The sequence below is a fragment of the Odontesthes bonariensis genome, chromosome 17 (genome assembly GCF_027942865.1).
Source record: "Odontesthes bonariensis isolate fOdoBon6 chromosome 17, fOdoBon6.hap1, whole genome shotgun sequence".
In the NCBI taxonomy this organism is placed as follows: Eukaryota; Metazoa; Chordata; class Actinopteri; order Atheriniformes; family Atherinopsidae; genus Odontesthes; species Odontesthes bonariensis.
In genome coordinates this window covers 7,266,127-7,280,564 of record NC_134522.1, presented here as the reverse complement: position 1 = coordinate 7,280,564, position 14,438 = coordinate 7,266,127, and the positions used below count along the sequence as shown (strand labels likewise).

At 43.8% G+C, this 14,438-nt stretch overlaps 1 protein-coding gene across 3 annotated transcripts in view; it reads right to left on the bottom strand.

Annotated features, from left to right (window-relative positions):
• Positions 1 to 13,847, bottom strand: part of LOC142365970 (CAP-Gly domain-containing linker protein 4) — a 46,225-nt gene extending 32,378 nt beyond the window's left edge. For 2 of the 3 annotated variants that reach the window (XM_075447727.1, XM_075447729.1), the window contains exons 1-6: positions 11,558 to 11,607; positions 11,122 to 11,268; positions 7,862 to 8,001; positions 6,725 to 6,818; positions 6,442 to 6,603; positions 4,464 to 4,582 (exon numbers count right to left, since the gene is read on the bottom strand). In XM_075447727.1, the coding sequence (XP_075303842.1) occupies positions 4,464 to 4,582; positions 6,442 to 6,603; positions 6,725 to 6,818; positions 7,862 to 8,001; positions 11,122 to 11,268; positions 11,558 to 11,600 (705 nt within the window). In that variant the 5' untranslated portion in view covers positions 11,601 to 11,607. Of the gene's footprint in view, positions 1 to 4,463; positions 4,583 to 6,441; positions 6,604 to 6,724; positions 6,819 to 7,861; positions 8,002 to 11,121; positions 11,269 to 11,557; positions 11,608 to 13,756 lie in introns of those variants that run through there. The other variant, XM_075447728.1, reaches the window with a different exon arrangement.
• Positions 13,848 to 14,438: the final 591 nt, after the last annotated feature.

Sequence of the window (14,438 nt, the reverse complement as noted above, 5' to 3'; positions counted from 1 at the left end):
AACAGGTTGCAATAAAAAAAACAAACAGAACTCAGAGACTGCTGCGATTTCACCTACATTTACATGTAAAACCATCACTTCCAGGGAAAATTAGAAGCAACTAAACGTGCTCCTGTTTTTCTCTTCCTCAGTGATCCGCCTCTGCATCGGAAAAACAAACCACGACAGCGACAGTGCGAACGTGCAAACAGCTCGAAAAGCAGCGAGATACGTGCCTGGTGCAATAAAAGGGCTTTAAAACGCAATAAGCTGCTTTTTCTGGAGCAAATTAGAGTTTGTCAGGTGACTTTAAAGTCTTAAATTCAGATCCAGCTGCAGTAAATATGCTTAAAAATATCCATCCAGCCATTTTCTGTACCCACGTAAGCTAATTCAGGGTGGCAGGGGAGGCTGGAGGCCATCCCAGCCGTTATGGGGCGACAGGCGGGGTCCACACATCACAAATTTACCTAACAGCCATGTTTTTTTGCTCTCTTAAACCAAACTGTCTGTTTTAAATGTTATAAGCGACATTGAAATCCTCCTTCAGCTTTCACTTTGTTTGAAAACCTGGGTTCCTAACTGTGTAAATCCTCTAAATGCGGAGCTTACAAAACAGGGTCCAAATATGAAGATAAGGAGCCTCTGGACTCATCTGAGAGCAAGAAAATGACTGGATTATGGTGCTTTGGTGACCTCCAGTGGGAAATTAGTGCATGAGAAGAACGAGCACTGGATGTCATTACAAAAAGGCTAGAAAGTTCTACTATGGATAAGAATTGGAGTTAAATTGCATGTCTGTGACCGTTAATGCCACCTTAAAATCTTAGAGGGACTCCTCTGTTTTAATGAGTTTTTCCAATAAACTCTTCAAACAAGCTTATTTTTCCCCCTGGATTACCTGAGTGCTGAAATAAAGATTCCTTAAGCAGAAGATTTTTTTATACAAAGTCAAGTCCTTGTTTCATTTAATGGCTGTGGGAGGGTGATACCTGCTTTGAACAGGTCCAAACTGGATTACCGTAATGCCCCGTGTGTTGCTGTTAGCCCAGCTGCAGACGGTCCAAAATGCAGCAATTCGTCTTTTAAGAAGAAAAAGCACGTCTCCCTGGTACTCGCCTCCCTTCACTGGCTCCTCGTACATTTTAGGGTTGATTTCAAGGTTTCATTGTTGGCTTATAAAGCACCTAATGGGCTCTTTCCTTCCTATGTTTCCAGCTTCTAACAAGCATGAGTGCCTCCGAGGCCACTCAGGTCTAACTCATCTTTTAGACGTCTCCGGGTCGAAGCTGCCGCATAAGAGAGATCGAGCCCCTAAATTATAAAAACAATTGTCCTAATATGTTCGGCAGGCTCCAGCACTGCCTGTCCATGTTGTTATCTATTGGTTTTATTCACCAACTGTCATTAAACGTGCGTCTTATACTGTCATTTCCTTTTAACGTACAGCACTTTAGTCAACAACGGTGGTTTTAAATGTGCTTTATAGATAAATTCGTCTATAAATAAAGATTAAATGTGGTATTAAATGTCTGAATCTACATTCAAAACAGCTTGTTTTGTAGCCGTTACTGGACAGCCAGGTCAGAAAATAAAGCTAGTCCGTCTTATCAAACATGGATAGTCAAATGGCTGTAATTCTCCCTTAAATTGATCAAAAACAGCACATAAGGAAGGTTCTGTGCACGTAACAGAGGGGATTTCAGACATGATGGTGTTTCTCAGCACATGCAGGCAGCAGAGCCTGCCACATCAACACAAGCGATCTAATAACATCCAATGCAAAAGCTGTAAAACAACCGGTATCTGTTGGAACATGCAAACTCGGCACAGAAAGGCCCCAGCTGGGAATCTAACCTGGAACCTGAATTGGCTCTATATGAATGAATTGGATTATTTTATGAATAATTATAATTACAATGAATTGAATTCCAATTGGCTTAAATTGGACTTTATTATTTAAGTGCCTTGAGATTTGTTGCATTTGGCTCTATATAAATAAAACTGAATTGAATTGAAATTGAATTGAACAGATCCTGCATCTAAATGGTGGAAATATCTGTGAGACTTTCCGGCTCGTTCTGCTTTATTGCACACTTATCAATGCACTGCACTCGTTCGCATTAGCAATTATGCTAATTGGATTTTGTTCAACAATTTTGTGATCTACAAATTCGATTTAATTTGTCAGAACTAAATGGAGAAACGGGATGAAAACACGGTGTTCCTGATGCTCCCGAGTCGGTGAAGTAGATGAAAAATTAGTCTTTCGGGAGGGCAGAGAGTGGAACGCTAAGTTTGTCTGACCTTCCACCCCCAAAACGCCAGCTGCACATGAGTTACGATTAATTGGCCCTTTTAGTTGTCTCATTAGGAAGAGTGGAGTGGATGGAATCAATAACAATGACTGCGCATTACAGTTAGCCGTAAGAAGCACAAAAGAAGAGCCTATCGTAAATAAACCTGTGCTTCTCTTGGTGTGACGGAGCAGCCTGAGCTCAGACGGGTCAACGCAGAACTCAGAGTCTGTTCACCGAAGGACCTTTTTCAAAGCAAAGTGGTTTCTGAAGTCTGTTCTCGGTAGATGCACGTGAAGCTGTGTGGGGTGCCATTATTCCTTAAAGTTTCAGTGCGAATCATTTAGCACACCGACCCATTTATATGGGAGGAAGGAACAGAACAAAAAGTGTCTCACAATCAGGGTGGATCTCTAAAATATACATAACGGTGTTGCCTTTGAAAGAAGAAAGTTGCCTTTTTGCACTAAAACCTTGTTGAATTATCAAGTTCTCGTGCATATTCTGGTACGTTCCTTACTCTTACTTACTCTGTACATGCTTCCACTAGGCCAGCTAATACGCAGCTATAATGTGTCCTACCACAACTATGCAGATGACACTCAGCTCTACGTGTCACTGACGGCAGGAGAACACGGGCCTGTAGATCCATTGTGCCGCTGCATCGAACAGATCAGTGTGTGGATGCAAAACTGTTTTCTCCAGCTAAACTCAGACAAAACTGAAATCATTGTCTGTGGCCCACAGAAACAAAGAGAAAGTGTTATCAGTCACCTTCAGACTCTCTCTCTAAAACCTAATAATCAGGTTAGAAATCTCGGGGTAATGTTGGACTCAGACCTGAACTTTAACAGCCACATTAAATCAGGAATGGTGTCTAAACCAGACTTAGAAAGACTCAGTGGGGTCACATGGCACTGAAAGGATCGGATAATTGGCTAAATTACAATAAGAATGAGTTGAGCAAGGGTAATTATCCTTGGATATATGGCGGTGAATGAATTGAAACAAACTCAGGCATTCGAGAAAATGGCGAATGAAGAGCAAGATGAAGCTACGTCCCTCTACATTTGGTCTGTGATGAGCTGCTTGTTGCACAAATGCGATGCACAACGGAGCATTCTCCATGTCTGGTTCTTTCTGACGGCGACAACAACAGGAATATCGTCTCTTCCGACTTACGGTTTCCGACCACGGGAAAAAATCTCAAGCATGCGCAGAACGCAAAGTCTAATTCACCACGTGCTTCAGCGTCTACAAGCAGGTTTATTTTTACTTTCAAATGAGTTCTCTCGGGGTCTTAATCCGATCCAATTTCTTGTCAGATTAAGGTGTCTACATGCACTTAATAACTCAGGCTGATTGTAAATTAGCCAATTATCCGATCCTTTCAGTGCCATGTGACCCCGCTGACTGATCCATGCGTTCGTCTCTAGCAGGTTAGACTGCTGTAACGGCCTGCTCACTGGGCTCTAAACGGGCTGTAAGACAGCTGCAGTACATCCAGAACGCTGCTGCTCGAGTCCTGACCAGAACCAGGAAATACCACCATATTAGTCCAGTGCTCAGGTCTCTGCACTGGCTTCCTGTCGCTCAGAGAATAGACTTTAAAACAGCTCTGCTTGTGTACAAGTCTCTTCATGGTCAAGCGCCAAAGTACATCTCTGACATGTTAGAGCCATATGAACCAACTCGGGCTCTGAGAACCTCAGGGAGGGGTCTCCTGCTGGTGCCCAGAGTCAGGACTAAACAAGGTGAGGCTGCGTTTCAGTTTTATGCTCCTAACATCTGGAACAGTCTTCCAGAAGATGTGAGACAGGCCTCAACTCTGACAAAGTTTAAATCCAGGCTGAAAACAGTTCTGTTCAGCTGTGCATATGACACCTGAAAGTGTTTTGTCTGCACTCTTCACTTTTAAATTAATTAATTCATGATTAATTTTCATGTTTTATGGAATGTTTTTATTTGCCTTATTGTGATTCTATGTAGCTGTAAAGCACTTTGAATTGTGCTCTACAGATAAACCTGCCTTACTTGAGAAGAAAAAAAAAACTAAATCCGAAGAAGAGCAAGAATACGCAGCTACAATTAAATGTAAGAATATTGGGGATGGTGAGCAAACCCAGAAAGAGGCAGTTAGTTAGTCTGCTGGTGTGTGAGCACACAGAGGAGAAAAATGACACTTACTCTGAAAGCAGGATTGGCTCCGAGCTCCAAGAGGCATTTGACAGCTGATGTGCACAGATTGGATGCGGCAATGTGGAGGGCCGTGCCAAAATCAAAGTCACTGCAGGTGGCATCAACCTCTACAAATGAAACAGAGGGGTAATACACCGTTTTATTGAGCTTATATGGGATTTTTGAGCACTAATTGAAACTTTTTCCACCTTTTTTTCACTCTCTACTTTCACCTAACAAAGATTATATTGCTCCATCAACAGGGGCGCCACCCAGAAAGCAAGATAAATGGGTTAGCGCCGTGGACTGTTGTCAACTTCTCAATGTCAACATGGTTGCTCTTTTCGCTCGGCTAACGCACACCTCATCTGCTCCAGCTAATTTAAATTAGCCGTAAAAAGCACCACCCTCTTCCTTATTTCCTCAAAATATTCTCCATGCGTCCGACACTCAAGTCTGTCCATCTACAAACCAGTAGAGTTGTACAACAGTGTTGCAGATTAGCTGCGGAGCTCCATTAGAACAAACTGTAGGCATCACCTTGATGTGGAACACTACATTTCAACCGATGATGCAGAAAATGTATAGATACCGAACGTCCATAACCTCTGCAAAGCCAGTTTAAGCAAGGAAAGCCTCAATGTGACCAACTCGATTCAGAATTCATCCATGAAAACACTTGAATTAGGTGTTTGGGTGACTTAAGGCTTTTTCTTTTAGAGCAAAACTACTCAAAAAAGTGCGTAAATGGACTAAAAACAGACATCTTGAGGTGACCACGAAAAAGGTGGAATAATATAAAAGAATCAGATCAGATTTGCTGCATTTAACCCAGCAAGCCCTCAAAGCTGAAACATGAATAAATGTAAAATAAATCATTTATAGACAGCTGGAGGATACCCACATGAGTTTCCCTGCTAAGCCACTGCTGCATCATCTGGCAGCTTCGATCGGGGGCCAAAGACAGTCCAAAACAGTAGCGAGCTCGACTTCCATTTTTCTGTCTGTGTCTAACGGGGCTTTTTTCATTCAAGGCACGGCTCAACTCTTCCCCGCTTTGTTCTCCACTTCAGACAGTTTTCTCTCAATGCAGAGGGGATCAGCTGTTTCTCATTGCAGCATATTGGATGCGACTTCCCTGTGTGAGTTTGCGGCAGGGTTTTGTTAGAGGTGGGTCTGATGCGTCTTTTGGGGGTGATCGTGACAACTGTGCACGACAGAGTTTACCTCTGGTCAGCGGAGAAGAAAGATTCCATCTGTACATAAATACTCTTTGGTTAACAGTTCATGCACGCAGTGCGCAATCTGTGTACATGGATGAGATATTCCTGTCTTGTTTTTTTTACTATTCATGCCTGTAAATAGCGCGGAAACTGATCTGATGAAAGCTAAAGCCTTGTGGGTTTCAAAACTAGATGTAGAAAAGTTAAGAGTTGTGCAGTTAAACTGTTAACACTTGTGTCATGACAGATAACCAACCACAAACTCCTGTCTGTGCAAGATTTATCTGCTGAAGGGTGCTTTTGATCAAGTACTCTTTAAGACAGGCTGCATTTTCCCACATTTCCCCTCGAGCTGCACCATCATCCGTCTGCTGCTGAGTAGTGATTTTTGCAAACCGTACGCCATACTTGTGCGAAATGAGTGATACTTCCAAAGACGCTTAATCAATAAATTCCTCCTGTCATTAATCAAATCTATCTATACCGCAGAATCGTTGTCAGTGCAAAATTAGCTCCCAGTGTGTACGCCTGACTTTAGCCACAAAAGAAATGAACGGACACAACTTCCCAGATAATACAACAGCACCACCAACTGCTCCCTGCATTAAAAACGCTGCTGGATTTGAATGCATCTGATGATAAACTGGCAGCTCTGATCGTTTACCACACAAGAAAAGAAAGATATCTGAGTCTTAAATCCCTGAAAATAGAAAAGTCTGCCCTGTGCTGACTGCTGGTGCAACCTTCCCTCTGGCTCTGCTCACCTCCAGGCTGGGAGGCCTGCAGCACCACACGGATTAGCTGCGGCACGTCGAAGTAGGCAGCGTAATGCAGGGCCCTCATGTTAGTCCAGCGTGAGCGAAGGTTGGGATCAGCACCCAAAGCAAGGAGGTGGCGGGCAAAGCCGGCTGCCGTCTCTGCGTCGCCTGAGGAGAAACACAATAAAGGCATCTTGGGTGTAATCGGCTGATGAACAGCAGCAATCTGAGGGACACACGCAGAATACAAAAGAACACGGAGAAAAGACAGGTGAGGGTCGATACTAACCGATACCCGGGGCCCCGGCCTTGCAGCAGTAGTGCAGGAGGCTCATATCCGTCAGACCGTCTCGGTCGTTCACCCCACAGCCTCTCTTTAGGATCTGTGCAAAGACCACAAAGACCCAGTGTCACAGTGCAGAAACGCTGCATGAGAGGCTCTAAAGTGAAACTCGGGGACACTGATTTGATGGATGACAAGTAAGCTGGGGCCCTCTCACAACCACTCAAAGCGAGGCACTCGTTTCTCAAGGGTAATAAGAGGAAAGTATGTGAGAGCAAATAATCGCAGACTTAAACCCTTCAGATGAGAGCTGCTCTGCTCTGCACAGTTCAGTGCATTGCAGCGACTCCTCAGCGAGGAACAGCAGAAATCTGAGGTTTTACTGGCAGGGGTTTAAGACCCCATCAGAGTTTATAATGAACAAGTAAGTGTTAAAGGGATCGTTCGCCTCTTTTGACATGAAGCTGTATGACATCCCATACTAGCAATATCATTTATGAACATTTTCTTACCCCCTGCTGCTTCCTGTGAGCCGAGTTGCAGCCTCGTTTTGGTGTTGATGAAGGTAGTCCGGCTAGTTGGCTGGGGCTTAAGAAATAAAGCGTCTTGCTTCTCAAAACAATATGCGTTCAAAAGGGTAATACATTTGCATCACAAAATCGTTAATCCAGAAAAAGTCAGACCTCACAATCGCTTGGCACTATTTTCTCTCTCTGCGTATCACTGCGTGCTGCCGCCTGCCGACAGTCGCACCTGTTACGGTCTGCACGGTCTACACAGCAGGTAGTGATACGCAGGGAGAGAAAATAGGGCCAAGTGATTGTGAGGTCTGACTTTTTTCTGGATGAACGATTTTGTGATGCAAATGTATTACTCTTTTGAACGCATGTTGTTATGAGAAACAAGACGCTTTATTTTTTAAGCCCCAGCCAACTAGCTGAACTACCTTTGTCAACACCAAAACGAGGCTGGAACTCGGCTCACAGGACGCAGCAGGGGGTAAGAAAATGTTCATAAACAATATTGCTAATGTGGGATGTCATACAGCTTCATGTCAAAAGAGGCGAACTATCCCTTTAAAGTAGAGACAGAAGTAGCGGCACAGTATCACAGAGCAGGGGGAGTCAGATGCTGAATTGTCACCTCAGTGCCGATGAGGTCGATGTTCTTCTGAACCTGCGGCACCCATTGCCTGAGGACAGCAAACAGCTCAGGAACGGTGGTGTTGGGATCCTGAAGGATCTCCTTACACTGCGGCTCGCTGGGGTCAAAGAAGGAGAACTCTGGAGGGGGCGAGAGGGACGAAAAAGGACAAGTTTCAACCGTAATCATTCGCTCTGCTCGGAAAGTAAAAGAAGGATGTATGAAACTCAGCAGTGGAGACGTTAACTTTCTACAGGAGACTTCAGTAAGATCAGTAATCTTAAGAAACACTCTTTCTATCCAGCAGAGGTGAATGAAACCAGATGTGACAGCGGGTGGCATGCTGTGGACCAAATGAAGCATTGGAGGACCTAACTGAGTCTGAAAACAAATTGCATCCACTGTGGGGGACCAAGACAAACACCTACTGTACAACACCAGCCGCCCGCTGCATTCGCTTTACTGCTTTCATTCCACGCACTGGGACTCTGCTTAGTTGTTCACGCTCAGTAACTCCATTCAGTTAGAAAATTGCTGTGTCTCTTGTTTGGGAATACGTGACCACGTTTTTAAACTCACAAACGCTGGAGACTGTGAGGAGAAATGAGCCTGGACTTTCTGCCCAATGGTCGTTCACACGTGTAGTCGTAGCAGAGCGTTTTCCCTACTCATCTTTACCAATGTGCAGCCCTCCACACACGATCTGTAGCCCATAAATCAGGCTCAGTGGAGGAATACAAGAACTCACGCTATGCACTCAGAGAGGCCATCAAACAGGCAAAGAAGGACTACAGTCAACGCATGGAGTCAAAACTCATCACCAACAACCCGAGGCACCTATGGCAGGGGCTTAAAGCCATAACTGACAACAGGGGGTGCACACAGCAAACCCAACACACAACACCCACCTTTCCAGATGACTTCAATAATATCCCCACGCCCCCACTCCACCTCTGGGGCCGACCAGGACTGCCCGCTCTCCATCAGCAGGGCTGATGTCTACCGCTCTTTCAAGCGGATCAACCCACGGAAGGCGGCTGGACCAGATGGCATCCCGGGACGTGTCCTGAAGGCTTGTGCTTACCAGTTAGCGGAGGTATTTACAGACATTTTTAACCTCTCTCTTTCCCTCAGCTCCGTCCCCACCTGCTTTAAAACCAGCACCATCATTCCCATCCCCAAGCAGCAGAGGGTGACCAGCCTAAATGACTGGCGCCCCATAGCCCTCACCCCCATTGTCAGCAAGTGCTTTGAGAGCCTGGTCAAAGGACTCATATGCCCCATGCTTCCCCCCACCCTCGATCCCTTGCAGTTCGCTTACAGAGCCAACAGGAGCACAGAAGATGCCATCGCCCACGTCCTCCACACGGCCCTCTCCCACCTAGAGGGCAGGGGCACCTATGTGAGGATGTTGTTTGTGGACTACAGCTCCACATTTAATACCATAATTCCCTCCAGGCTAGATGGCAAGCTCCGGGACCTGGGCCTGAACACACCACTGTGCGACTGGATCCTGGACTTCCTGACAGACCGCCCCCAGTCGGTGAGAGTGGCTGGTCGGACCTCCTCCAGTCTGAGTCTCAGCATTGGGGCACCACAGGGCTGTGTCCTCAGCCCTCTCCTGTACTCCCTGTACACCTACGACTGCGTAGCGACAGACATCGAACCATGTTGTGAAGTTCGCTGACGACGCGGCAGTGGTGGGTCTGATTTCTGGCGGCGATGAGTCGGCCTACAGGGAGGAGGTGGCAATCTTGGAGCAGTGGTGTATGGCCAATCACCTCTCTCTGAATGTCAGCAAGACCAAAGAGATCGTGGTGGACTACAGGAAAAAGAAGGAGGAGCTACAACCAGTCACCATCAACGGCTCAGAGGTGGAGAGGGTGGACACCTTCAAATATCTTGGTGTAAACATTGAGAAGGACCTGACTTGGGACTGCCATGTGACCGCAGTTGTCAGAAAGGCCCAACAGCGCCTGTATGGACTCAGGCGCCTGAAGCAATTCGGCCTTAGACCCAACACCATCAGGGACTTCTACAGAGGAACAGTAGAGAGCCTCTTGACAGGCAGCTTCACATCCTGGTACGCCAGCTGTACGGACAGAAACCGCAAGGCGTTGAGGAGGGTTGTTCGCACTGCCAAGAACATCACCGGTTATGAGCTGCCCAGTCTGGAGGACCTCTACGCCTAGCGCTGCCTGAACAAATCCCTGAGGGTTATTAAAGACCCCACCCACCCCCATAAAAACCTTTTTTCCCCGCTAAAATCCAAAAGGGTGAAGGGATGCAAGATCCTACCAACGTGTACCAACAGACTGAGGAACAGTTTTTTCCCACAGGCTGTCAGACTTTTAAACAACAGTGAAAACTGATATGCTTGCCTATGTTTATTTATTTATTGTTTTAAGTGTTTTAGGTTTTAGGTTGTTTTTATCATGTTTTATTTTGTTTTTAGTATATCGGAGCTTCCAAGTGCAAAGTTTTTCACATGTATGTACCCACAGTGCATCTAAGTGATGAATAAAGTGAATCTGAATCTGAATCAATAACTGATTAAATGTTGAAGCTTTAGTTCCCATCTTCAGCCCCCGGCGGGCCTTTTAGGGAAGTTTCAGAGCCGAGAATGAGCTTGACAAAGGGCCGGTGTACGTCAGAATGAGTCAGAAATAGGGATGTAAACGGTTAATCGACTATCGATTAATTTGGCGATAAGAATTTACTTGACTAAATTAAATTAATTGTCGACTAATTGAACGTGGTAAATAAAAAAATAAAAATCAATTGTGCAATATAAAAAAGCATTTTTATTCAGTAAATAAGCAATATTTTGCTTTTTTTGTTAAAGACACTATTGATAATGTGAGAAATTTACATTCTCAGGAAAAAAGCTGCTTATCAGTTAATTGTTCATCGATCGATAAGGTCAATCAACTAATGATTAATGAATTAATCGATAATTTGCATCCATAGTCAGAAACACAAAGTTTTAAGGGTTAAAACTTCTCTCGTGTTGCTTTAATAACTGCTGACCAGCATTTGTGAAAATAAAGACAACATTGGGATGGCCACATGTTTACAGTCACTTTTTCCAAAATAATCAATTCAATTCAAACATGCTGATGAAGCCGTCTTTACAGCCCTCGATGGATTCCCATTTGCCTTGATTTGTCCTTCCTCGGCAGAAGTGTTACTAACACACGGGTTAAACTATCATCAGTCTGTCACTGAGCTGCATTGTGTTAGTTAGTGTCGATCCTCACCACAGTCGCTGGGCATGGGTGCAGAGGCCACCTGGTGGATGACCGGCCGCTGGTGGGAAGAAAGTCTGGTGTGGCAGCCCAGGACGGTGTCCCCCTCAACAGGCCCAGAAACATCCTCCTTTGTCATCTCCCCCTCAGGGCCTGTGGCTGGAACAATATTAGAAAGTCTATTCTGAGAACACAAGTAGGTCTAATCTCTCAATAAAAGCAGCTCGAGTGCGCCGAAGCCTCCGAGCACCAAACCAGAAAATAGCAGCTGGTACAGTTTTCTGAGCTGTGAACATAGTGCAAACCGTTGGCCTAAATATGAAACAAAGAGGCTGTAAATGAGACGTAGGGAGCTGTAAAACAGGAGCGACCACACACAGGCCTACAGAAAACCTGGGAAAAGCACCACCAAAGCAGCCAAACATCTTCCAAACCGGCCAACACTCACAGCGATCTTCTCCTTCATCCTCCTTCTTGTTGTTGGTCTCCATGAGAGTTGCTCCAACCAAAATCCTTCCAAAAAGAAGGAAGCAAAGCAACTGCTCCCTGCTAAATCTCCAGAAACACACCCACTCTCTAAACTCACATCCTGTTGATCTTCCAACTCTCAGGTCCAGAAGCTATTTACAGCCATGGCACTCTCACCTCTGACTCTCCCCAGTTAGAGTTTCACTCTCACTTTCCAGACATGTGTGCTGCTGCTGACCCAACTGCCAACTCAACTGATCAGACGGCCATAAGATCCACAATGTGACCGTAAATAAACAGGGTGCAAAGGGGCAGCAAAGCGGTGCATGTGATTAGGACTGTCCTTCATAATGCAGGCCCGTCTAATCCCACTTTGCAGCCATCCTTCATCCTACTTAACTGCCCACAGGGAAGAGACTGATCCCTAAACTTTATCTTTTAGTCCATTTGCTGCAAAAGTAATGGGGCTAAATAATGACAACAAGTTTCAAACAGCAAGACACATGCTTTGTGATCAATACTACAAGAAGAGAGGAGCATAATGCATCACAATATCAATGATGACTCAACTCAAGTGAGTCAGCATGCATATAAACGCCCAGAATTTATTCAGTGTGCTTTTATTTTTATCGTTTATTAACCGTTTGTGCCTTTTCTGTCTGAAAGCATGCTGCTATAACAATCTGACAAACGTGTTATTATTTAAACACATTTGCAAGTAAAAAAAGAGATGCGTCTCTTGCTTGAAATCCACAGAATTTGGAATAAAATAATCAAATCAAGTTCTAGTGACTCATTTCTCACCTCCGAGCTGATATCCTGAGGTGAAACTGTTTACTATCACTTAATCATAACATTAGTTGGAATACTATACAGTCAAGTAAAACTTTTCATTCATTACAAATATGACACAAACCATGTATTAGGGGTCAAATTGGTCACTTCAGGAGGTTTTTATGATTCCAGAAGGCTGAACATCACAAGCAGCATCACCAGCATCCCAAACCAACTCCCTGTAAAATCCAGAATATCATCTAAAATCAAGCCTTCTATGACCAAGCGTTCATAGTACTGTATCACTGTGGTTTTACTTGTATGATTGGCAGCAGAGCCTCTTAGTGAAGCTGCCTCTGGAGCTCTTATGATGCACCGAGCTCCTCCGTAATCTCTGTGAATTTGTGTTTTTCTGCAGGTATCAGTGGCTTTGATTTGTTTTTTTCTATTGACAACACATAAGAAGTGATGTCAACCAGCCAGCCATGATGTTATCTCTTAAACTGAGGCAAAAATGTTGGCGAACATGTGGCCTTACAAGAGCCAAGATCTGTTAAAGCAATCAAGGTTTTTCTTTTAATATTAATCACTGATAAACATAAAAAAAAATACCAGCAATCACTTTCTGGTTAATGTGACGCTGCTGCTTAAAGCAAGACACCCATTAAATACACCTTTAAAAGGTGTGCTGACACGTGACATTGACGTAAATACACCCCTTATCATTTTATGAGGGATCATAAACTTGAATTAAACACACCTGTGGGCTCCCCATCAATATGCAGGCAAAACACTAGCTCAGGTCGTAGCAGTCAGATGTTAGCTAACATTTCTGTAGGCTGTCGGGTAGCTATCTTCAACTTGGACCGTTAATAATACAGTTTGAGATACTTAAGCGTTGCTCTGTCTTTAACCACTTAATTGTTGGCTAATAAAAATCCTCACAGCCGAAGAGGTCAGCCTCCTCATCTGTGACCACTCCTTTATCTCACCCGTTTATCTACATGTGCTGTCTTCTCAAAGGGCTAAACACGAATGTAACTTGAACAAAACTGTCATTTAACCTGGCTACATGGAAATAATAACAGTTAGCCAGCTAGCATTTGTTCATAAGCTACTGCTTTGAGCTAAACGGCAGATAAACCGTGTTACATAACTGATGTTGTTGTTGGTGTCTGGTCTAAATAAGCTGCTAGAGGTCACTGCTTTTACTTAATTTAAGCACAAAGTGGAAAAAAAGTTGCTAAAGTGCCTTTTGCTCACTGGCATTAGCTCCTTAAGTTGATGTTTCCTAGCAAAAAAAAAATACAGGGCCAAGCATCCCTCAACATGCACGTGCTGAATATTAATAAAAAATAGATATAATATTAACATGGTTAAGTTATCTTAAAAGTGTGGACGTTACCTGCACCTTTCGGCTTGTTTTAATTTCATTTGGAAAATGTCTACACAGCCAGTAGCGGATTTAACTTTCGTCAAAACGCAGCGGTTTGCTACGTAGCGGGAGCACTTCCTGTTTTGGTACGCAGCCTTCAAAGTAAAAGCGGTTATTGTTGACTTCCGGTATTTAAAATAAAAGTAAAATACCTGAAATTATTGAAGACAGGTTTTTAAAAGAAAAAAGCTTAGGAGTGCCAAAGAAATAAAGATTAAAGTTTTCAAATTCAACGGATAAACATATATATATATATATATGTGTGTGTATATAAATGTAAATGTACTTTATTTATACAGCCCTTTACAGACAATCCTTAAAGTGTATCAAAGTGCTTTACAGCAGGTAATAAATAAAGAGAAGAATAAGTAAAAACAAATAAAAACAATAAAAGAACAGCGAAAGCAATAAAATATAACAAAATCGATTAAGATAAAATAAGATAAAAGTGTCATACTGCTGGGTATTAAAAGCCATCCTAAATAAGTATGTTTTTAGCCTAGATTTGAAGAGGCCCAGGTCAGAAATAAGACTTATATGTCGGTCCAGGTCATGATGGGTTAAAGGACTCCTTTGAGTCTTTGGGAGATGCACTTAATTCTGTGTTCACCACTGATTCACATTAAGCAAAATATACACGTAAATATTCAGA